At 42.2% G+C, this 23,734-nt stretch overlaps 3 protein-coding genes across 5 annotated transcripts in view; 2 read left to right on the top strand and 1 right to left on the bottom strand.

Moving 5' to 3' along the window:
• Positions 1-20,169, top strand: part of LOC128693214 (uncharacterized) — a 76,769-nt gene extending 56,600 nt beyond the window's left edge. For both annotated transcript variants that reach the window (XM_053782714.2, XM_053782715.2), the window contains exons 2-3: positions 13,774-13,936; positions 15,494-20,169. In XM_053782714.2, coding sequence (XP_053638689.2) covers positions 13,774-13,936; positions 15,494-18,510 — 3,180 coding nt within the window. In that variant the 3' untranslated portion in view covers positions 18,511-20,169. The remainder of the gene's footprint in view (positions 1-13,773; positions 13,937-15,493) is intronic.
• The window catches only part of LOC128693215 (SET and MYND domain-containing protein 4), a 128,250-nt gene that overhangs the window by 93,651 nt on the left and 10,865 nt on the right, over positions 1-23,734 (bottom strand). The window lies entirely within an intron of this gene.
• LOC138853351 (uncharacterized) lies at positions 13,943-15,489 on the top strand (the record flags this gene model as incomplete). The annotated part of the gene is made up of 1 exon (XM_070089550.1): positions 13,943-15,489. A coding segment is annotated over exon 1 (1,491 nt), but the record flags the coding sequence as incomplete, so codon positions are not given.

Below are 23,734 nucleotides of genomic sequence, written 5' to 3'. Positions count from 1 at the left end.
GACTCTGTTGTACCTATGCTTAATCTCATCGTCTTGCAGAATCTCTTCATCTCAGACTGAGATTCACAGAATGCATTAGGAAAAAATAGCTAGCTTTTGTTCCCACACAGTAACTGTTATATATAATTATCAGCACAATGCTAATGAACCCAATTTAGCATGATTAAAAAAACTTGTAAATTCAAGTTAATATTTCCTCGATGACAGAGTGTAAAGGTGGGAACCTGTTTGTCACTTTCCATCCATGGCCCTCCCTGCTTCACCTGTCTAAGGGCCATCTATTCCCTGGCCATTAGCTGCGATAACATCACCTCGTCACGTCGTAAATCATCAGTAATCAGATTGACTCAGGTGTGTGTCGCCAGTCGTGCCCAGCGAGTGAACCTCAGTCAGTCGTGCCCAGCGAGTGAGCATCAGTCTGTAAGATCACTGATACACCAAAACACGAAATTTACATACTCATGTTTACGCAGCATATATGTATATTATATATATATGTATATTATATATATGTGTACATATATATATATATATATATATATATATATACAAAACACACACCCCACACACACACACCCCACACACACACACACCCCACACACACACACACCCCACACACACACACACACACACACACACACCCCACACACCCCACACACACACACACCCCACACACACACACACACACACACACACCCCACACACACACACCCCACACACACCCCACACACACACACACACCACACCCCCCCCCCCACACACACACCCCACACACACCCCACACACACACACACACACACACACACCCCACACACACCCCACACACACACACACACACACACACACACACACCCCACACACACACACACACCCCACACACACACACCCCACACACACACACACACACACACACACACACACACACACACACTTCCTGCTGTATGTAATAGCTCCTCAATTTCTCACTATTCACCTCTAGGGAAAGTTTCAAAACAATCACTTGTATTTCTTAATAGATAATTCGACTGTTAAGGTGATGGATCATTGCTTTGTACCCGAGGCAGCCAATTACCCATGGAAACAATCGTCAGCTTGGAGGGAAAAGAGAGAGAGAGAGAGAGAGAGAGAGAGAGAGAGAGAGAGAGAGAGAGAGAGAGAGAGAGAGAGAGAGAGAGAGAGAGAGAGAGAGAGAGAGAGAGAGAGAGAGAGAGAATCACTAGCGACCGCTGGATCAATCTTGAAACTTGCCAAGCCTTCTATAAATCGCTCTGGTTAGAGAGAAAGTAACCGCAGCTGACCTAGCCGCTTCCCCCAGTAACCAAAGTAAAGCAGGAAGGAAACCAGAGTTACATCACGTTCTACCAGCGGCTGCAAGACAGGTTGGCCCTGATGGAAAACTGGCGAATGGGGCTGGAATGTTGGTTGAAGGGCTCTGGAGGACAGATCAAGGAGATCAAAAGTTAGTCAACCTCGGCTGGAAGCCTCACAAAGTTTTTCTTTAAGAATGAGGGACTGAAACACAGGTAGATAGTTGCTAGTTAAAGGCTGAAGTAAACAAGGTAGCTAGTTGAGAAGGATAGAGAAGGAAATAACTAGATGAAATTCTAGAAACTTAGTAGAAGACTAGCATTATTACTGTTTTTAAATTCTGTCGCATAAGTTGCTAGTTTATATAGACTGTGATTTCCTGTGAGCTGGAGAGTAAACAAAATAATTACTGTGGTCATAAGAGTTCATCAGACCTCATTGGATATAGTTGTATCCTATGGATATAACAGTTATTTCATAAATTAATTTCAACATGTAGTTAATCATGAGCTTGATACAGTATCTAGATACAATCACAGAGGTTCAGATACTATTAGCTTTCAAGTCATCGGGTCGTTTCACATATTACAGTTGTATCATATAGTAAAGTATAGATAGTCTCAGGATTCCAGATATCCTTAACAACGAGTTCATTTTGACCTGTTCTAACGGGTTTGATTTTTGGGACAATCACACGTCATCTGATTATTATAATCAAAAACTTAGTGCTAAAACACAAAGGTCAAACAGCGCTTCATCTGATTGAGAATTTCATACAAATAAATTACCATAAATACTTATAGTCTAACTTTAGTCAAACATTAAAATATCTTAGTTTGCTGATCTTGTAACTTTCTCCATAAACATGTTTCCCTTCAATCTTTTCATAATGGTGGGTAATGGCTATGATTCTTTCTTTCTACGTTCCTCGATTTCCTTCAAACTAGCTTGAGAGCCTCTCTTCCAAGAGTGTTTAAAACTCTTGTTTAACAAACCAAAATTACATACAGTATTCTTTTCATTGATTGCAAGTTAGCCAAAGCATCAACTTGATTATATTTCCAGAGACCTTTTAGAGAGGGAATCATCAAGAGTTTGACTGAATCCTTTTGTCAGTAATTCATGCATATATATGTGAAGCTTCAGGCACAAGCAGGGAGGCTTCGGCTACAGCTTGGAAATACCGTGAGGCCAGAACAGACAAGGTTTGAATGCTTGTTATCCAAAGATGTGGTATTGTGTAAAAGCTCTTCCACTGCCCTGTCAACCACTGCACCTCCTCCTCTCATTCTTGGGGACTCCCCCTAGACTTACCTTCCACTATTTCCTTTCCCCACACTCCTTGTCACTGTTCTTCGACCCATGCCTATCAAATATTGCACACATTCACTATCAACAGTCTGAATTCTATAACTTTTTTTTAAAGCTTTTATTAAATGTTTGACCTCGTCTTAATTCTATTCCGAAATTTAATTTTTTTTTTAATCGTGAGGCGTCTTGTTTACAGTCTTTATCAAACGCGTTTTATCCGAATTTATAATTATTAAATCTTTGCTTTGTTGAGAAGTTTGATGGAAAGTTAGATTCTCTAAACTATTCAGTATCTGTTCACTATTAATATTCGTGCTGACTAGTGAAACTAAGTGATCTAGTTTCTAATAATTACTGTTCAATCAATATATCTTTTCTACGTTTCTTAAAGAGAATATAAAGGCTCAAGACTCGAGAATTCGTATTGACACGATTGCAAACAAATCACATCATGACGACGGCTTTGAGGGGACTTGAGCTAAAGTTCGTCACGGCCAAGCTGGAGGGAGATTCGTCTGTAAAAACTTGCATTTGTGGTGACAGTGGTGAATACGCTAGCCTTCCTATAGTGCATAAATATACCTAGTTGGATGAATCTTATTGTAGCCAGCTGACCCAGTGGGTTTGATAAAGGCACAATACTGTAACTGGAACAATACACAAACAACCCACACATAGGAGAAAGAAACTTATGACGATGTTTGGGTCCAAACTGGACCTTTAGCTAGTTACTAGCTGATAGCTCAAGTTATTGGTCCAAGACTTGTTAATAGTACAAGCGGATTATTTGTATATTGTTTTCTTAGAGAGATTTGTACAGTCTTAAACGTGGTAAATGGCGCGTCTTGCGAGGACACACAGGGACTTTGAGGATGCAAAAGGCAGGAACAAGCACAGGCAAGTAAAAGTATTTTTTTACCTTAGGCATTTTGCGCACGTTGAAACAAGTTTTAGAGTTAAGATTTGTGTGAGCGAGAGTCGGCGACAACTGCGTAAGTGTTTGCCACGGAAGATTGTATCACTGTGGGACCTCGAGGACTGTCAGTGTGAATCCATGAAGATTATGTGACCGCGAACCCACGAGAACTGTATCAGTGTGAGCCTTCGAAGGATGACTTAGCAAGACGTAGCAACGAGAGTGCTGCTGAAGATAAGGAGTTGCCTGAACGTGATGCTCGTTGCCTCTTGTCAAGAGATATTCCACGTTGCTAAATTAAGGTATATATGTAGATGATATTTAATTGAATAATTTGCTTTAGTACTCACTGTGTCAACTGGGTGAAAAGCTAATTTGAATGATTTATTATTGTGTGAATGATTGATTGCCTGGCAGGTTGATTGGCAAAGGTTGATTCATTGATTGAATGGTTCACTGAGAGATTGACTGGTTCACTGGGAGACTGACTGACTGATTCACTGAGTGATTGTTCCATTGACTGACTACTTGGTGGATTGCTGGCTGATCCTATAATGACAGTCAAACCAGTCAGTGTTGTGGTACCTGAGAGAGAGAGAGAGAGAGAGAGAGAGAGAGAGAGAGAGAGAGAGAGAGAGAGAGAGAGAATTGTAGCCATGTACAGTAGATCAAATGCAGAGCAAGGTGGGCATGCATGCGTGTAAATCCTTTACTCAATAAGGCTCATCAAGGAGGAAATAGACATACATCCATCCACCAAAGTGAACACAAGTTCGTATGAACGTAGTGATCAGTCAATAATCAACCAGAACAAGCCACTGGATTATGACTTCAGTAGATCAGAAAGGGTATACAAGCTTATGCACAAACAATTGCGTACGTCAAGGAGGGCGCACAAGCCTAAAATGTTGATTGCGAATAACACGAATCTGAGAGAACATTCAGGTGTGTAAAAATACCTGAATACGGTATTATGAATAACGCACGTCACATATGAGTAACAAATTTACACCAGATTAAGCATTTATTAAGGCAACATCTCGTTCAAAGAAAGCGTTATCAGGTCACAAACGCATCTCACGGTGAACAGACAGGCAGAAAAAAAACTAGTATAAATAGCACGTCGTGATCACAAGGAGAGAATCTCACACGCTTCTCCCCGAGGTCATCACCGTCCTGAAAGTGTAGCAAAGGGTGGAAAAAAAAAAAACTTTCGTGGAACTACACACAGCCTTCAAATAGCAGGGAAGAAGAGGCTCGCTAGGAAATGAAAGCGGGTGAAACTCCCACGGAGAAACCACAGATATGGAAGCTATCACTTGCCTCGGCCGCCAGCAGACGTTTATCGCTGCTTCCTGTGAAGACTGACTTTGCGGGCAGACTTGCCAGTTTTTTATTTACACAGATAAATTTGTACAGGCTTAGAGCCGTTCGCCTCATCTCAGCTAATTTCAGAGCCCTTCCCTATTTACAGTATACTAACACCTCCCCAGGATGCGACCCCACAGAGCTCGACTAATACCCAGGTACCTACTTCCTGCTATGAACAGGGGCAGCAGGTGTACATGTAAGTAAACATGTCCAACGTTTCCATCCGTGCAGGAGATCGCACCATGGACCCCCAGTGTGAGCTGAGTGCGCTAAAGTGAACCACGATTAATGGTTGATGGTTTCTGGAGATATATCCTAGGCAATACACACATCCTTGGTACTAAAATATTGCTGCTGTTATTGGTGCTTATATATATATATGTAGGTACGGTAACACCTACAGAATTAACTGGGGATCACAGCCCCCCTGGCTACTCATCCGTTCCTCTGACCCAAAGAAATGAACCCGTCTTCTCCTTCGATCACACCTGAATGCCCCAAATTTCTCAGGAGCTTTATGATTCCTACGGGTTTAGTGTTTCTCTAGAAACAGATGTAATCTAAGCTTCACTATGAAGATGACGAATTTCTTTTATTATCTTCGATGGATTATTCACCCCCCTCTTCCTCAAGAAATATTACCAACTCAGAATAACTCATGCAAGCCAGGCAGTGTGGCTTATTTCCATTGGGTACCTAAGGTCCCTCCTCAGGATGCCACCCATAACATTAGGGGTGAGTGATGGAGCAGGGGTTGTGACTGCTCCCCTTCTTTATACCTCCCATACTGTACACAACACTCCAGACATTAACACAGGTCTGCTGTGAGTCTGCTCTTACTTTCGCAGTCACTTTACCCTGTTTATTTTACGAAATTGTGTGGGGTATATTGTGGCTATCTTCCCGAGGAACACCTGTGCCTCTGCTCTTTGCTGTAGGTGGTTCCTCACCCTGAGGGACACCCATGTCTCTGCAGAAGGAATTTTTAACTGCTCACCACGCCTCCGCCAGGCTGCAACCAGACCCCCACCTACCACCTGTTCATCAATACCTCCCTTGATGCTTCTCTTTCTTCCCATTTCTCCCTTCCTTTCCACGCCCTCCTCACCCTTTTTCCAGTCCACCAAATTGTTGCCCCCGCCGCCCCGCCCCGCACGCCTTCAGACGCTAGGGGCAGTAGGCTACTAGCTGCCTCTACTTTCTCCTCATCCGCCACCCCTCACTCATTCTAGCCAGTGTCAAGTTCAGAGTCAGGGAGACCAGGATCATCCATTCCACTTTCTCTTCATTCATTAGTATCTTAGCTTGTCTGTATGTGTGCTAGTGAGTTCAAGAGACAGACTTTCTATGGCTATTTAACCCCGGAAGGTTAGCAATTCAGAAGCACCCAAGAAAGCCAAGCAGAGTGATTTATTTTTGTTGTGATCCTTTTGTCCTCTTCTAGATGCGATCAACAGCAAATAACAAAATTCTAGGTATCTGTTTACTGCTAGGTGTACAATGACCGCTGGTACAAGGAGAGTTGAAGCTAAACTTTCGTCTTGCCAAAGAACTACACCCAGGGTTTTTGCAACTATGGACGCTAATGGAAATAAGTCACTTTGTTTGACTTTTTTTTGGGGGGTTATTCTAGGTAATTTACTCTATGATAATTATTTATCTGTATCTGTACCTTAATATACTTGCAACCGAAAGGATTCGGGTTCAGTTCTAAATGAGACATATGGGCAAGTCTCCTAGCATCTGCTGGTCCTGTTTACCTTGCGGTATTTATTTAGGAGTTAGTCGACTGTTATGGGTTGCACCTCCAGGAGAAAAGACTTCAAAGATCCCAAAAGGAAATAAACCCACACTGCTTTGCTTTCATGGGTTGTCCAGTGGTTATCAATCCTCCGAGGTTATCAAGCCCAAGAAATTTTGCTTCGACTCATAGTGGACAGACCGACAACATCTTCATAGTCTTATTGAAGTCTCGCAGCTTAGGATAACACTCTTCATTACGTGTAATAATCCATACTATTATTATTATGAAATTATTATTATCCTCACCGAGTAGCGCTACACCGTAGGGGGTCATGCATCGCTTGAGAAAGGGGAAGCAATTGAAGTTTATCAAAGAAGAGGGTAGCTCCAGTTCCTTGGATCAAGAACCCTTCACCAGCCTCAAGGTACCCCTTCCCTATAAAAGATGAAGGCAATATTAATCGACGACTCGCCTTGTCTAGGGATTGAACCCGGGATCTTTTGGTTGTGAGCAGAAGGTGGCCTCGAGGTGGCCAGAAGCTCCGAGAGTAGGAGGCCAAGCTACGACTACGACTAGTGAGGAATGGCAGACCGTCAAAGAAGAACTTCTAATTGATGGACAGGACACAAGAAACGAATGACTGAGCTGTCTGGAGGTTCTTGCGCTAACACAGAACTATTCTTGGCTCTCACACAGCCGAGACTGGCGTCTATGTGACAGCTTTCTCTGACAGCACCTGACACGGTGTTTAAAGCTGCACAGACACACCTGTCCATAACAATACCAATATTCCACAACACGGTAACAGTGGCAGTGTTTTGTCTGTCTAGAAAACATCTTTTGATGCTGGTATTTGTCAAATGATGAGCTCCCTCTGGTGTACTGACGTTGTATACCCGTGATTAAAGGCATCCGCTGGAACACCTGTGTGGGACATCAATGGCCACACTTAAACCTTTTCGCAAAGCCTTCCATATATGGTTACTCTCATGCCATTAATGTTATATGTTAATGTTATATGTTTTGCATAAGTGACTCTCTCTCTAACGTACAATTGCAATTGTATCATAATTATATCAGAATTATAACCAAACTAATTAATTACAAAAACAAGGCCTTGTAACTTCCACGTATGTTTCAAAAGAATTAAAAAAATGATTTTCATTTTAGTTCTTTGTGTATGGATTTAAAAGGGAGGGACTTACCGTGCACTTGTGATGCTGAATGACTTACTGCATCACATACCTGGCGGCTGCTCTTGCCTCGGGCGATGGGCAGAGGAGGTAGGATGCTTCCAGTACTCTCACTGTAACCTGCGATGACAGCCTCCCTCCCGAGGCTGGCAGTGTGCCACCAGTAGCAAGCAAGAAACACCGGCAGAAGGGGACAGTGAAAAATGGAATGAAAGCAAGGAACAGAAAACTCAGCAGCATGGCACAAGAATGGCATAAAAAAAGTATAAAAAAAAAACAACAGTAGTAAAAACAGAGAACAGTAGCAGCAGCAACGAGTAACAGCAGCAAAAACACCAGTAGTGAGAAGATGCAATGGGGAGCGTCAAACTGCAGCAACCAAAGGAGCCAGTAGGGCGAAGCATCACAGCAGCAAAGAAACAAACGGCAGTAGCAGCAACACCAGCAGTATGAAGTAGCAATAAAAAAGAAACAACAGCAGTGACTGAAACAAAGAAACCAACAGAAGAAGCAAAAATAACAGAAGAACAGCGGCACCCTGCAGAAGAGAACAGCAGCAACAGACGAAGGAACGGCCACAGCAGTTCCAGCAGACACACACACAAACAACAGGAGCAGCAGGAACAGCAGTAGCAAAGAGCAGACTATGAATGTGGAAGTGAGCAACGTGTCTCTGCTGCTTGTGTGTTGTGTCTGCCAGACCTCGCCCGGATGAACCACTTTCTCCATCGCTGTAGTAGCCAGGAGGGTATGTTTGTTATTCCAGTCATCTCGCCCGCAGTACCCCAGAGAAAACACCTGCGTTCATACGCCAGAGAAAACACCTGCGTTCATACGCCAGGGAAAAGTATCGGCTGTTATACGCCAAATACCTGTAATACTAAGCTAGGGTAAACACCTACACTACAGGACCCCAATATCGGGTTATCAGATTTAATAAACAAATAATATATCACTAGCGTACGCATATACACAGCAATTCAGTGAATGATGGTGAATGGGTTTTCTTTCTTGGGGGGGAGGGTAAAGGGGGGTCACCCTACCTCTGTGGGTGACGGCCGGCAAGTTTAACAAGATCTTTAAGTCTATCTACTACACGATGATAATTAAGGCAGTATGTATGAAAACAATGAAATTTTTCCATGAAAACCAAGAGAGAAATGTACCAGAGTATAGTGATGCTAAGACTGTTATTTGGGTTTGAAGCATGGGTTGTAAACGTTGCAGAGAACAAGAAATCGGAGGCATTGCAGATATCATGTTTGAGAGCAATGTGTAGTGTAAATATTATGAAGAGAATTTGTAACATGGAGATGATAAACTGTGAGGTTATTAAAAATATTATTCATAGTCTCGAGGAGGGGTTGTTGAGGCGGTTTGGACAGTTAGAGAGGATGGAGCAAAATTGGATGACCAAAAGGGTGCATAAATCGCAGGTGGAAGGAAAGTTAGGGATTGTCCCAAGAAGATTTGGATGGTGGGAGGGGTTGAAAGGTTTCGAGTGCTAGAGGCTTGAGCATCCAGCAGGCTTAGGTTAGATCAGAATGGTGGCATGTGGTTTTTATGTCTTGACGTGCTGTTCGAGTGTGAGCAAGGAAGTATTTATGAAGGGATTCGGGGAAACAGGTTAGCCGGACTGGAGTCCTGGAGGTGGGAAACAGTGCATCCACTCTGTAGGTGAGATGGGATGTTGCAGGTTAGGTTAGGCATGTCAGGAAACAGGGCAAGCGCGTCCTGACGCGGGTTTTAGTCATATAACCCACCACTGGAGCTTTTGATCATCTGACCGAGGCCTTCTACTGGTTTACCGGTCCACCCCTTTAAAAATTATGGTCATAGTTATAACCATTAGTTAATGAGGATGTTGCAGTTCGGAGGGCCGTCTGAACAGTGGTATCTGTACACTTGCAGCAAAACAGATATTGAGCGAATATGTTCCCTATATATGGAAGGTGAAGCTTACCCTACCTCGGTGAGAGAAGGACGGTAGTCTTACAGAGGTACAAAAACTGGACTCCAAAGTTTTGATAGCTGAGCAAGTTACAGAGGTAATGAACTCACAATTTACAAAGGTAATGAACTCCAGGTAAATAATAAGAACAATAATCTGCATTTCTACAAGTACATGATACAACTTATACAGACCATAGCTGACATCAGTGACATACTATATAGAAAGGTTATCTTGTTCCCCAGGATGCTACCCACAACAGACGACTAACACCCAAATGTCTACTTGTTGCTAGGTGAATATGAACAGCAGGTATAAGGAAATAGAATGCCCGAAGTTTCACCCGTGCTGGTGATCGAGCAAGGATCCTCAGCGTGGGAGCTGAGGACACTACCAAGCCATCAGACCCGTAAAGACCTGTAGATAAATAAAGTATACATCTCAATGTGACCTGTACATTACAAAAAATGCAAATAATTTAATTAAATCAGATTATTAATTTTGTTTTAACAATTTTCTCATTTTCGACACATCTGGGATTTTTGGGCCAATAATTTTTTTTCGGAGGCCCTAGGCGCTGTCTAAGTGATAATCCAGGTTTGCATTTGCGTTAAATATAACTATTATATACTTTCAGAAGGCATTGCATAAATTTACATTATATCATTATATCTTATCTAATATCGGCGTCCACACTTTAACAATGAAAAACGGAAAAAAATAGAAAATGGTTACAAATATGTATTAGAGAAAACGAGAAAATTTGCTTTTAGAAATTAACGGAAACTGTTCTAAATTTTATGTCAATAAGTCAGTTTTTTGTAAGTTTATTCAGGTATACACAAATACAGTTTCATATATTATATATATTATCATACACAGCAGCATATGTGTAGAGAACCTAGGATATTGAGGCTTTGGGTACATAACATATAGTACTCTTTACAATGGTTTTGAGGGCACTCAGATATTATGGCCACATAAAAAGTGTGCACATTTAAGGCAACTCAGTAACGTTAATGTGACTTATTTCCATCTGTATTTTCCTGAGTCAAGGTCCAGCTCCGACGACCAGTACGTACACTAGCAACAGAAATAAAATTTATATAAGAGCTGGGCTGTGATTTAAAGGGATGGGACCACAACAGATATATTTTTGGTCAGAGTAAGAGTGTTCATCAGTTTGAAATAACTGCACCTTAATCCAGTTATTGACCTAGATAATAGATCAATATTTTCTGCAACGAACCCTTGCAATATAGTGATGAAGGTTTAGACTGTTTAAAAAAGAAGTCCTCACTTTGTTCATGTTAATTCTAGATCACTTTTACCTAAATTGTTAAAAGTCAGAATTCTAACAAATAATTAGCTTTGACTTTTTTTAGGGGTTATCGTAGGTAATTTAAACATATGTTATTATGCAAAAATCGCGAACAAGCGATACAAGATACAAAACATCCACTTGGACTTGAATGGTAGCTCTAAGCCTTTCATGTTGCAATTAAAGCATCAGGAGCTTGCAATATTGCAGAAAAGATGAGGTTCAAGCAAATACAGTCAGAGGAAGCGTGTATGCTGATATCCTATATGTTTGAACCTCTTCCTCTTTTCTGCAACATTGCAAGGTCCTGACGTGTTCATTGCAATACAAAAGACCTGGAGTTATCATTCAATTCCCCCCGTCATTGCTTTGCATATGTTATAATGTATACTAATTGTACTTATGTGGACCTGAGCCTAAATAAACTTACGGTAATTTCTATTTATGAATTCTGGTTAGATGACAAAGTGAATGATGAAATTAAAATTGAAGATTGCTACATAAAAATGTTTAGAAACAATGGACAAGGGGGTGGAGTATGTGCTTATAAAAAATTTATTTAGTTTACAACCCAAGACCCGACTTGTCTGATAATCTAGAAAATCTATGGCTAGAAGTGTTGCTGTCTAAGACCAAACCCATACTAGCTGGAAGTGTTCACCGGCACCGCCCTCTCCCTTATATTTAGTCCTTTGAACACTTTACGAGAGTAATTTATACAACTGGGCGCAATTATGAGATAATACCTGCTAACTTCAATATCGGGTTTCAGCAATAAAACCATGGGTTATGTAGTAAATATAAACACAGTCTAGATTTAAATAATTGTAGTTAACTAATTAATGAACCCACCTGGATAGCACTGTTCTCAGTCACCACACTTAGTATGTAACTGCTTTCAAAACATTAGTCATTGAGGCATCAGTCCCACATATATAATACTGATAGCATACAATATAGACAGGTTGACAAAAAAGACATTTGCTACATCTAGGTATCTTTATTGCCGAAATGTTTCGCCTACACAACAGGTTTCTTCACTAGGATACAAGTGAAAGCAGCACTGGGAGCAGTAGAAACAGTATTTACGTGATCAGTCCGTCATCCTCGGAAGGAGGTGGTCAGTCTCTCAAGCCTAAAACATAGGCCTCCTGCCCATGCTTTAGGCTTGGGATTTTTTTTTTTACTTTAATGATCGTGTAATTCACTTTCATATAAGTGTTTTGCCATGTTTATTTTTTATTGTCGATGATCATAGCTGATTTTAACTTCATTTAAAAGTTATACAATACAAGGATCCCATTGGAAAAATGTTACTTTATATGATTCTTTGGGGGTTCCCGTGGCTCGGTTGGCAACACTCGCCTCACACACTTAGTGGAAGTGGTTCAAATCCCGGCATGGGTGGAAATGTTGGGCATGTTTACTTACACTTTCTATCCCTGTTCATCCAGGGACAGAAAGTGTAAGGGTATTAGTCGACTGGTATGGGTCGTATCCTGGCGGACAAGATTGAAGGACCACAATGAAAATAAGACAGGGTGGCTAACCCTCCCCCGGGTCAAAAAGCCGAATAAATAAGATAAGATTTGTTTGGATTTTTAACCCAGAGGGTTAGCCACCAAGGAAAAAACAGAGCTCATAGTATTCAAAACCATCAATTGTCCATGACTATGTTAACCCCTCGTTGTTTATTGTTATTTTCTCTGCAGGCGTGTATATACATTTTCCTTTTTAAAACCTGTTACCGTCTCTTGTGTAAAAATGTTTGAGTCTATCCTGTGCGATCGCAAAAGAAAACTAAAGTGATACAAAGAAAATTGTCCGTGTGAAGGGTGTTTTAAGTAAACAGTTAGTTCGTGCTTTTTTCCTACACAACGCGTTGATGATGGTAGCAATAATAATAATACACACAAAAAGCGGAAGACGCAGTGAGATGCTGCTATGAAATATTTAAAATGGTTCTAAAACAATTGTACGAGATGCTAATTGTGAGTTTAACACATACATGATGCCTTTGTTGTTTTGATGTAGTAATAATGATAGAACTACCGGCAAAATGTTAGGTATATGAACCCAGATGCAACGGCTCTTGGAGAAAGAAACGTTAAGATTAAGATTTCGTTCGGATTTTTAACCCCGGAGGGTTAGCCACCCAGGATAACCCAAGAAAGTCAGTGCGTCATCGAGGACTGTCTAACTTATTTCCATTGGGGTCCTTAATCTTGTCCCCCAGGATGAGACCCACACCAGTCGACTAACACCCAGGTACCTATTTGCTGCTAGGTGAACAGGACAACAGGTGTAAGGAAACGTGTCGGAATGTTTCCACCCGCCGGGAATCGAACCCGGGCCCTCCGTGTGTGAAGCGGGAGCTTTAGCCACCAGGCCACAATAAAATGCCAGGTTGGTTTAAATGTACTGCTCCATAACCTATATCAATATAGAGTAAGAATTCGTATTAGTCTGCCCGAAATGCTTAGGCGTACTAGTGGCCTTCTTTGTAATTAATATTTTATAACGTGTAAACCACACATTGTAAACTTTACAAGGAAATAAACATTGCCATTGTCACCAGTGTCCATTTAATTAATATTTTGATGTAGTTTGTGGAGACTTTCAGTCTGACAGAATATTAATTGAATCGTGTTTTTACAGATGAAGTTGTCGTGGGTCTTAGTGCTGTCGGTGCTGGTAACGGCGACGCAGACGAAGAAACTGCTTCCAGAATCAGCTGCGGAGCGACCTGCTTTGTCTGACGCAACCCACGAAGACTTGCAAGGGACGTCAGCAGTAGGAGATACGAGTGTTAAGGCAGAAGGTAGAGCCCCACGACGTGTGGAGAAATGGGCGAGGCAGGGCGTGCCTGGTGGTGGTAGAAACATGTTTACTCAAACCTTGAACGCTCTCAATCCAGTGCCATATTTGTTGGGTGGTCTGAATGGTGTCCGGCAGGTGATGCAGCAAAGGTTACAACCCTTGCAAGGCATAATCATGAGGAATGCTCCCAGGCCATCCAATTTTAGAGGGAGTCCCAATTTTTTCAACTCTGGAGGTGGTGGCTTTAGTAGCAGCGGTGGTGGGGAAAGACACGCTATTGGTGGTGGCAGTAGATATGCTGGTAATGGCATGGATGTTGTTGCAGCAGGTCCGAAACACATTGAAAGCGTTGATGAGAGATTAACTAGAGGCACGCACAATCAGTTTCACCCTAGCGATTCTACTGCCGAGGCCTTTAAGAGTGTGTTTCAATCTACGAGAAGACCGCTTACAGACTCTAACTCAGATCCTTTACAAACCGTAAATTTCGGTCCTCCTAAACCGATTTCTGTCATGGGTGACGGCAGTCCAGCCCCTCACCTTAGTACTGGCAACCCTCACACTCTTTCTCAACCTTACAGTGAAGCAATATCTGGTCCTAACGACTCTTCCACTCCAGATGTAGTCCACGAGCTTAAACCTCAGAATAAATACACAAGAATCATTAACATTCACGTCCCTGAAGAGATGCAGAATTTGACTATTCTGGAAATAAACATGAAAGCCAACGGGGACATCAGTATTGGCGGAAGCTCTGGAAAAAACACTTCGTCTCCCCCAGCGAATCTTCCCACTTCTCACATTTCTTCACCACTTCCTCCTGCTCTCATTTCTTCACCGCCTTCTCCTCTTCTTTCCCCTCTCTCCTCCTCTGCTCCTATAGACCATCTAGAAATATTTTATCCACAGTACCCTCCCTTCCCTCCCGGTGTGGGTGACATCTTCTCTGAGGACCAGCGCCTACATGAGCTCGCTTTTGATACTAACCCTGAGGATTTCGAGGTCCACACTAACCCAGAGGGGCTCAGCTTTGATGGTACTAACTCTCAGGACTTAACTCCAGCTAGACCTATGAGCGTAAACTCACATGATATTTTTCGCATGCAGCCTTTGGTGAATACTAACACTGCATTAAGGTATAATTTACCAGTCGAATGGAGATCATTGAATAATTTACAACCCAATTTGGAAAATGACCATATAGATGCAAACAATGAGCATATTCCAGTTGAGCTTCCAGTGTCATTACTGAGAAACAAACATGTACCAAAATTTTCTAGACAATTTCCTCCTGAGAAATCAAATCCAAATCAGATTTACTTTGTCCCTGTTAATATGCCTTCAGCCACCTCGGAATCTTTACCTCCAGTTCAGAATAGGCCATTGTTTGCCAGGCAAAATAGACCAACGTCTGACATTCATAGTAGGCCATCGTTTTCCATTCAAAATAGACCAGTGTCTGATATTCAGAGTAGGCCATCGTTTGCCAGTCAAAGTCAGCGTAGTCAGCCTGACTCTCAGGGCTCTCCTATGTACTATATTGACATTACTATTCCAGGCGAGCGAGGTGTTCCTATCGTCAACGCAAAGCGCTTCACAAGATATAAAAGGAGTCTGCAGTTCGATGGATGGTACCCCATGGATGTTAGCAATCCTATGGCAGATGACCCTACAGTTGGGTACCAACCTCCTCCTCTCCAGAGGGTCCACTTTAGTAACGAACCCGTTCCAAAGAAACCTTTGTATCCAGTCCGACCCGAAAATCCGACCGTGTTTGTAGTGAGGGCAGAGCCGCGCCACCCTGAGTATCATTCTGTTTATGGAACTGAAAACATCGAGTATTTTCACGTCCATCCTCAGACTAACATAGTTAGGGCTTTCCGAGCCCCCTCACAAAGTGTAGGCGCAATACGTTTTGTCCCAGCTCCGCAGTTCGGAGACTTGAGGCCAAGTTCAAGGTCTACATCAGACGCTGACACTTTAGAGGATTCCTCCAAGAAGCACGGGAACGATACACATTTAAATATTGATTTCAGTTATCAGGATGTTCCTGCTAAGGATGCTGGGTTTGCGGATAAGTTAGATGCATTTGATGCCAATGGAAGTTCTCGATTTCCAGAAGAGTCTCCACGCTTGGATGCCGATAACGACTACGATATGGAAGGCGCCTACTCAGAAATTCGTTCAACTATTGTAGAGAGACCAAGTCACGTCCTTCCCTTCAGCCGCAGGGATCGCATCCCTGGATCTAGTAAACAACAAAACGCTCACAGTTATCGATATAGACCTGATCCACCTACCAGAGACAGACGACCTAATCAGCAAAGAGATCAGGAATTGAAAACCACCAGACCAGCCCTACACGAGTTACTCGGCAACCTTCCTCAGGAGACTCAGATTGAAGAGATACCATACGTTGGATCAGCGACAGACTCTGCTGGAGTATCTTTTATCCGAAAAATTCCTCCACCCGATTTCCGATACTCCTCCCGAGGAAGCAACAAGCAGCGCCAATCACTAAACAACACACGCTCACACCCTAGAGGAACACAAGTAAGACAAGCTGCTGGGAACTTCACTCAGACCTTCTCACGTCCTTGGTTCCTTATAGACACAAGATCGGAAGTATCAGACAGGAAACGCGAGCCATCTATTGCATCTTACATCCATCCAGAGACTCGCTCAGATGATAAAATCCACTACAAACCTCTCGGTCCTATTTCTTATGTTTCCAAGGAAGGGGACAAGACGGCGAGCGAACACATCCACAACCCACACCTTGATGATCACATGAACTCTTACAAGCCCACCCTAACAGCCAACAGCCTCTCCGAACTCCTCCAAATATTCCGATTCACTCAGGTCACAGATGGACCAGACAGCGAAGACGCAACAGACGAACCAGTTACTATACCACGAGAATTCCGCTACACACGGCCCACAGAGGAGCCTCCTATTACAACTACCACCACGGTTACTTCCTCGACACAGTCAACAACCCATCGTAGTAATATCCATAGCAAGAACTTTCAAACTTCTACAACCCCAAGATACAACGATACAACAACAGAAGCAGAAGACACGAAGAAGACCCAGGGTGGGGACTTTGACGCTGTGGCTGACACGAACTCCTTGGACGGATACCTCTTCTCAGATTCTGAAGCCAGTCCAGAGTACGCCCATCCACAGGTTCGCCCGAATGTGGTAACCACTAAGGTTAAGGACGAGGTAACCACTAAAGGAGTAACTAAGGAAACTTCAAGAGTTAGTGTTCAAACAAGCACAAATTCTCACGTTTTTCAAGAAAGCTCTGAGCCTAAAGAAACTTTCAAAGGTCTGGAGATTATTTATCCTGGACAGTCTTCTAGAAGAACCCCTGAAGCCTCTTGGCCACTATATATTATTCATCAAGGTCATTCTAAGGTCAGAGTCTTTGGCATAAATTCTGCCGAAGACAAAAAGTTGGGAAACCCAGACTACAGGGAGCTTTTTGTCCTTTCAACTTTAGAGCCCAGAGCAAGTAGTCCTGTTCCTTTTACCCGTAATGCAACTACTAATGAAATACCTGCAACAGCATCTACTTCTACTTCGCCCACTGGTACCACGATTCCTTTCACCTCTTCATTCACCATTCTGGATACTTCTCCCACAACAACTTCAGTTACAAATCCACCTACGTCATCTGCTGCAGCTACCACTTCTGTTCCCCAGCCTACCAGTCGCACTCCATCTTTTCCAATAGAGCAAAACAGAACCACTTCAATCCCCACTGATAAAATGACGACTACCCCTCCCAGCACTCCTGTTGAAACAACTATACTATCTAATACACCAGTTGAAACCACAACTATGCCTCCTAGCACCTCTGTTAAAACCACAACTGTGCTTCCTAGCACCCTTATTGAAACCACAACTTCGCCTCCTACCACCCTTATTGAAACCACAACTTCGCCTCCTGCCACCCTCTTTGAAACCACAACTTCGCCTCCTAGCACCTCTGTTGAAACTACAGCTACGCCTGATAGCACCCTAGATGAAACCACAACTACGCACCCTAATGCCCCTACAACAAATGAAGATCTTGTACCAGCGAATGAAACAGCAGGTGAGTATGAGTACTATTATACTGACGATCAGTACAGCATTCCTGAGCTGGCCTTTGGTAAAGACGACAAGTCGGAGGACAGTGCGAGACCCGCACTCATGCTCCCAGATCCCACTCCCTTGCCTGTCGAGGAGATGCCAGATGCTCTGGCAAGTGCTACGTCTTTCTCACGTTTCTTGCAGGACCGTCTGTCACGGGTCAAATCCCTCCTGCAACAGGGAGGGCTTCATCAGCCAGAGCCCGAAGATGCTGTGCCTTTAGCTTCAGCAACTGGGCTCACTCGACCAGAGCGGTCGGTAGGGAGGCCCGTATTCTTCATCAAGAGGCTAGCAGAAGCTACGGAAGAGGCTAGTCTCACCCAGCCCTCTGGGTACTTGTCCCAACTGCGATCGGAAAAGCGAACACCTCTTACAGACACAGAAGATACACCCAGGATGAAGCGAGTCACTGAAGCGGCCACAGAGGCGTGACTGTGATCACCAGCCTTCATATTTAACTTAAGGTAACAAAAAAAAAAAACCGAGTAGACACACACGAGGGTGACTCAAGTCTCCCTATCAACACTACAAAAATGTATTTACACATATACAGTCCATCACAGTTATAATTATTTATACTCCCCTTTCTCACTAGGCATAACCACAAATAATTTCCAAAGATAAATTAAATACTGCTTCGATTTTCCAATGTATAAATATATAATTTACTTATAAGGCAAAATATATTTTACTCCTCAAGAATATCTTATATAAAATGCAGACCCATGTAAGATACAATGGTAACATAGGATTTGCTTTATATGGTAGAGCCGCTAAACAGGCAGTATAAGGTGTCACAAACAAAATAAAGATGCTATAAGTAGTCGAAAATGTGCTGGAGGACAGCGATGGTAAATATATAAAGGTTTGGAACCTCATTCGTGTGTGAGTTTACTTAACAAGGGCGAGGTATGACCCACGCATCAGCCCCAACCCCTGTGGCCCTCTCTTACGTGGCACTGGTTCAAGGCATTGCCGTTCCTTATCGATAGTGACAATAACTCAAGGCTCTTATATATCCAGTACTCTTGTGTACTGTGTAGATGTTGACATACAAGCACAGTCATACATACATACACACAAAACACGCGGGAAATAATCCAGACTGAATCAACCAGTAATCAACCATATCAATATACAAGTATTAAAGATGGTTCCTTAAAACAGACCAGCACAGTGATGCCATATAGACACAGCAGTGTAGCCAATACCCAGTACTCTATGTAACATTCATAATGTATATACAGAGTTTCCTTGTAGCAATTATGAGGTTTATCGCCGAGCTGGCAATGAACGTGTTACCAAATTAGAGTCGAGTTTCAAAATATCTCTGTCAGGACTGTTGATCAACACCTCAGAAACTCTTCTTTTGTGCTGATCAAGAGCTCTTCATCCTAGGATATGGAGCTACCCTCCCGTTCCTCAGATCGAACACAGTGACCTCCAATTCTCCCGGCAGTGCACGATCCTACGGGTTTAGCACTTCACAGTGATAATTAACACAGGGAAAATTAACTGGCACATGAAATTAAACAATAAAATTCCTTCGAAATAATTTTAAACAAAGACGAGTCATCGTTATTTACTTTATTGCGCATTTTTCTTTGCTCTTATTCCTTTGCGATCATTTTAGTAAATTATTATGTTCATAGCAAGCGGTACACCCGCATGGGTCATCCAGAGCCAGGGGAACAGAAGGCAATCAGGTTTCCCGATCCAGGAAAAGTCGCAGTAGCTGCTTTTCCTTGGATCAAGAGCCCTTCACCAGCATCAAGGAACCCAGCTTGAAGGTCAATTTTAATGAAAGGTCAGTTTTAATATAAATGAAAAAATGGCAAAAAATCGCATAAGTCACATTAATATATTTTTGTCAATTTGTCTATTTGTTACAATTTTCAAAGAACAATGGTATTTAATCAACAATACTGCGACTAGCCGGGGGATCGAACCCGTGTTGTTTTAGCCCTCCTCATGGTGCGCGAGAATTAACGACGCTCTAACCTACTGGACCATACAATCCTACAAGAATCACGCACCCAGCAGAGCTAGGTGTTGTACCGTGATCTGAGGACATACGGGAGTGGGTGCCTCAGAGCTAATTTCATTCTACTCCCGTTTGGTGAACTATTTTGTTGGGTTCGATTCCCCGGCTAGTCGCAGTGTTCTTATTGATATATATATATATATATATATATATATATATATATATATATATATATATATATATATATATATATATATATATATATATATATATAAAGGGATGTGCCAAAATATGAGTATCGGCCATTTATTACGGTATCAGTATCTGTGAAAAAACGGCCGATACCAGCCGATACTATTTAAAATATTAATATTACACGTGCTTAAAAATATCAACATTAACACTACCTTACGATTGTAAGAGTCTCTCACACACACACACACACACACACACACACACACACACACACACACACACACACACACACACACACACAAGTACACACTATCGACAAGTGCCTTTGACAACCAGTAACTAACAACAGGCCAGGTAATAAAATTATCAGTTCAGAGAAATTTATACAATATTTAACCTTCCCGAGTTATTTAACGTATTGAACGTAGTCAAATTAGGAATCAGTATCGGCATCGTTATCGGCAGAACTTCTGGTATATTCCCATCCTTAATATACATAAATTTTTGTTCTCTTAGAATTATGGCATATGTGCAGTGTACAAAATAAGAAATTATCAAGAAGGTTACAAGTGTCAGTATACACACACGTGTTTGTTTCAGACAATAGGCTTAATGACTTTAGGTCACGAATGAACCACGCAAGACCAAACAGCTGTCAGAGTCTGCCTTACACACAACTGCCAGACAGCATAATATAGACAGCTCCCAGGCACTCTAAACTGCGGAATTAGGTATGATTATAAAATCATCTTCATAGTTCTGTGTTTTTTTGTTGCTAACACAAATTGTTTGAAAATGTGGAGAAAGTGATTATAAACTTCATATGGGAACAGCTGTGGTCTATATGCGAAGATCTGAAAGCCACGTCAGTATGTACGTAAATGTAAAGATGGTGGTATGTGAGAGTGGTGGTATGTGAGAGTGGTGGTATGTGAGAGTGGTGGTATGTGAGAGTGGTGGTATGTGAGAGTGGTGGTATGTGAGAGTGGTGGTATGTGTGTGGTGGATGTGTGGTAGTGTGTGGTGGTGGTGGTGTGAGTGTGTGGCGGTGGGTGTGTGAGTAGCAGCAGTATGAGACATGAGGATGAGTTGTGAGGATGAATCATATCTCCAGCTGACAGGATGGACGTGCTCAGCATTGTATACATCCAGTTATGTATACATCTAGTTATGTATTCTGGTTTCTCTGGAGTTTCCTAATGTTGTCACACACTGTTTCTAAATAAAACTCTGGAGTTGATATAATATTCCTAGTGGTAGAGGTCTTGATGAGAGCTGCCAGTTAAACAACGATTATTTTATTCTCGTTTCACAGACATCTTCCATAGCTATTATGAAATTTTATCTGTCCCTTCTTGAAAACTCTTGGTATACAGACTCACGTTATTTAGGTTTTCAGAAGGATGAAGAGAACAATGATGGAACCTGAAAAGAGTGTGTGACAATGGTTGTCTTGCTCTAGGGGTGATCGTCATAACAGCTATCCTGCTGAGGCTATACGCTGTAATATGTCAAAAAGGGTAGGCATTTGTGTCTGGTTGTATATAGTTCTGTTCCTGCTCTCCCTGATGTGTGTCTCCTGTGTTACTGATGTGGACATTCTGTGTTAAAGATTTGAAATTTTTGTTATAAGTAGGTGAAGCTGTGTAATGAAATGAGAATTACGTGTATAATGTGTCAGTGTAAAGGCTGTCTACAATTTGAGATATACTGGACACCTGGTCAAGCATCAGATACAGTGTATATCCCACACCACCAGAGACAGTGTGAACCAAAGGTGACTCGTACCTCAGTGTTAAATACTTGGCTCAAAACCGATATAACTTGGATTCAATTCAAATACAAGTTGAGGCGATAGGACAGATTTTCTTATACCCGCTGGCCCTGTTCACCTAACAGTAAATAGGTACTTAGGAGTTAGTGGAGTAGGAGAAAACCTAAAGGACCCTAACGGGAAATGAGCCACACAGCTTGGCTTTCTTGGGTTATCGTATGTTAGTAACCTTCTGAGGTTATCTTGGATTATTAACCCAAACAAAGTCTCCCTTATCTTCAGTGGGGTGTATACCACACCATAGTGTCTGACACACACTTCTCAACTGTAATATTGTATAATTTGTATATACAAACCACTATTTTAAGTCGTTACTGTACTTCTTGATATAATATATTAATTACGAATATAGTGTAACCAGCTTTTCAATGCTCCATAACTATGATTTGTATATTTCTCTGTTATTGTTAGATTTTTTTATTGTTAGCTATATTTCTGTTGTTAGCAATATTTCATTTGTTAGCAATATTTCTATCTGCTATGTGGAATAAATGTAAGTGAAAAATCTGTTATTTTTTCTTGTCTTAAACTCAACACATGTTAACAACATAGTGATGTTTAAATATGTTTATGAGGAGGCGCTAAACCAGCTGGGGTTGTATAACGCCTAGGAAACGGGAGGAAATCCGCTTTCATCCATAGAAGGGGAGGGAAGCTCCCACTAGATGGATCAAGAGCCCTTTACCAGCTTCAGGGCTGACGTATGCATGTGTAGATGCATACATGCATGGCTGTATATACATAGGCAGGTAGTAGTATACAGACAAAACTAATATTTTCAAGGTTTATATATATGTTTATCTCCTGCACCTCTGGGAGTACAAAGCGAGGTGTTTTGTGCGTTCCCAATAACTTGATGAATTAACCACATGGGCAACACCTGGGTATCTTTATCTGAAGACCAGTCAGTAGCGTGACGTCAGATGCTACACCTTATTTGACTATTTCCTGCCTAGGCTTCAGATTCACGAAGATTTAGGTACTGAACGGATTACCTCATCTAACACTCTTCCGAGTATTGTTCAACACGGCTGAGGAACGGATTACCACATCTTCCACTGTTTTCGTATATCACTGAATAGAACCGAAAAAGGCCACTGGTTGGTACACCTCATCAAATAGAAATAACCAGATGTTGCACGTGTCCAGTTCCTCATCTTATCCGTTTTGTATACCAATATTGTAGTAATACCCAATTACTCTCTTCAAGGTACCTTGATATAGGTGAAGGACTCGCATCGAACCTACTTGCCTCCCATTCCCAGGTTCAGCGCTTAGCCGTGAATGCAGTGATAACGTGGGCTGCTGGTCACACCAGACCCACGGATGGCCATCTAACAGGGAGGAGCACCCATTTTATCGCCCACCTTTCCTACAGCGCCTCTGACAAGCTTACTCTCACCGCCCGCCCCTCTGGCTATCCCGTCTTTAATGCAGATTCTATAACTTTTTAACCGAAATTGATTTTCCCTTCACGAAGGGTCACTTCTGCCCCTTGCTCCTCTGACCAGCCTAAACGCCGTTGCTCTTCAACCTATGATCTCAGCCTCCCTCCTCTCATACACCTCTGAACAACCCATACGGCATTAGCGCTTTCTGTGATAATAACCTGATGTATTTTGATTGTTGTGTAGCTCCAGTTC

Source organism: Cherax quadricarinatus, chromosome 28 (assembly GCF_038502225.1).
Source record: "Cherax quadricarinatus isolate ZL_2023a chromosome 28, ASM3850222v1, whole genome shotgun sequence".
Lineage (NCBI taxonomy): Eukaryota > Metazoa > Arthropoda > Malacostraca > Decapoda > Parastacidae > Cherax > Cherax quadricarinatus.
The sequence above is the reverse complement of the archived record's forward strand: the minus strand, read 5'-3'. Positions and strand labels throughout refer to the sequence as shown.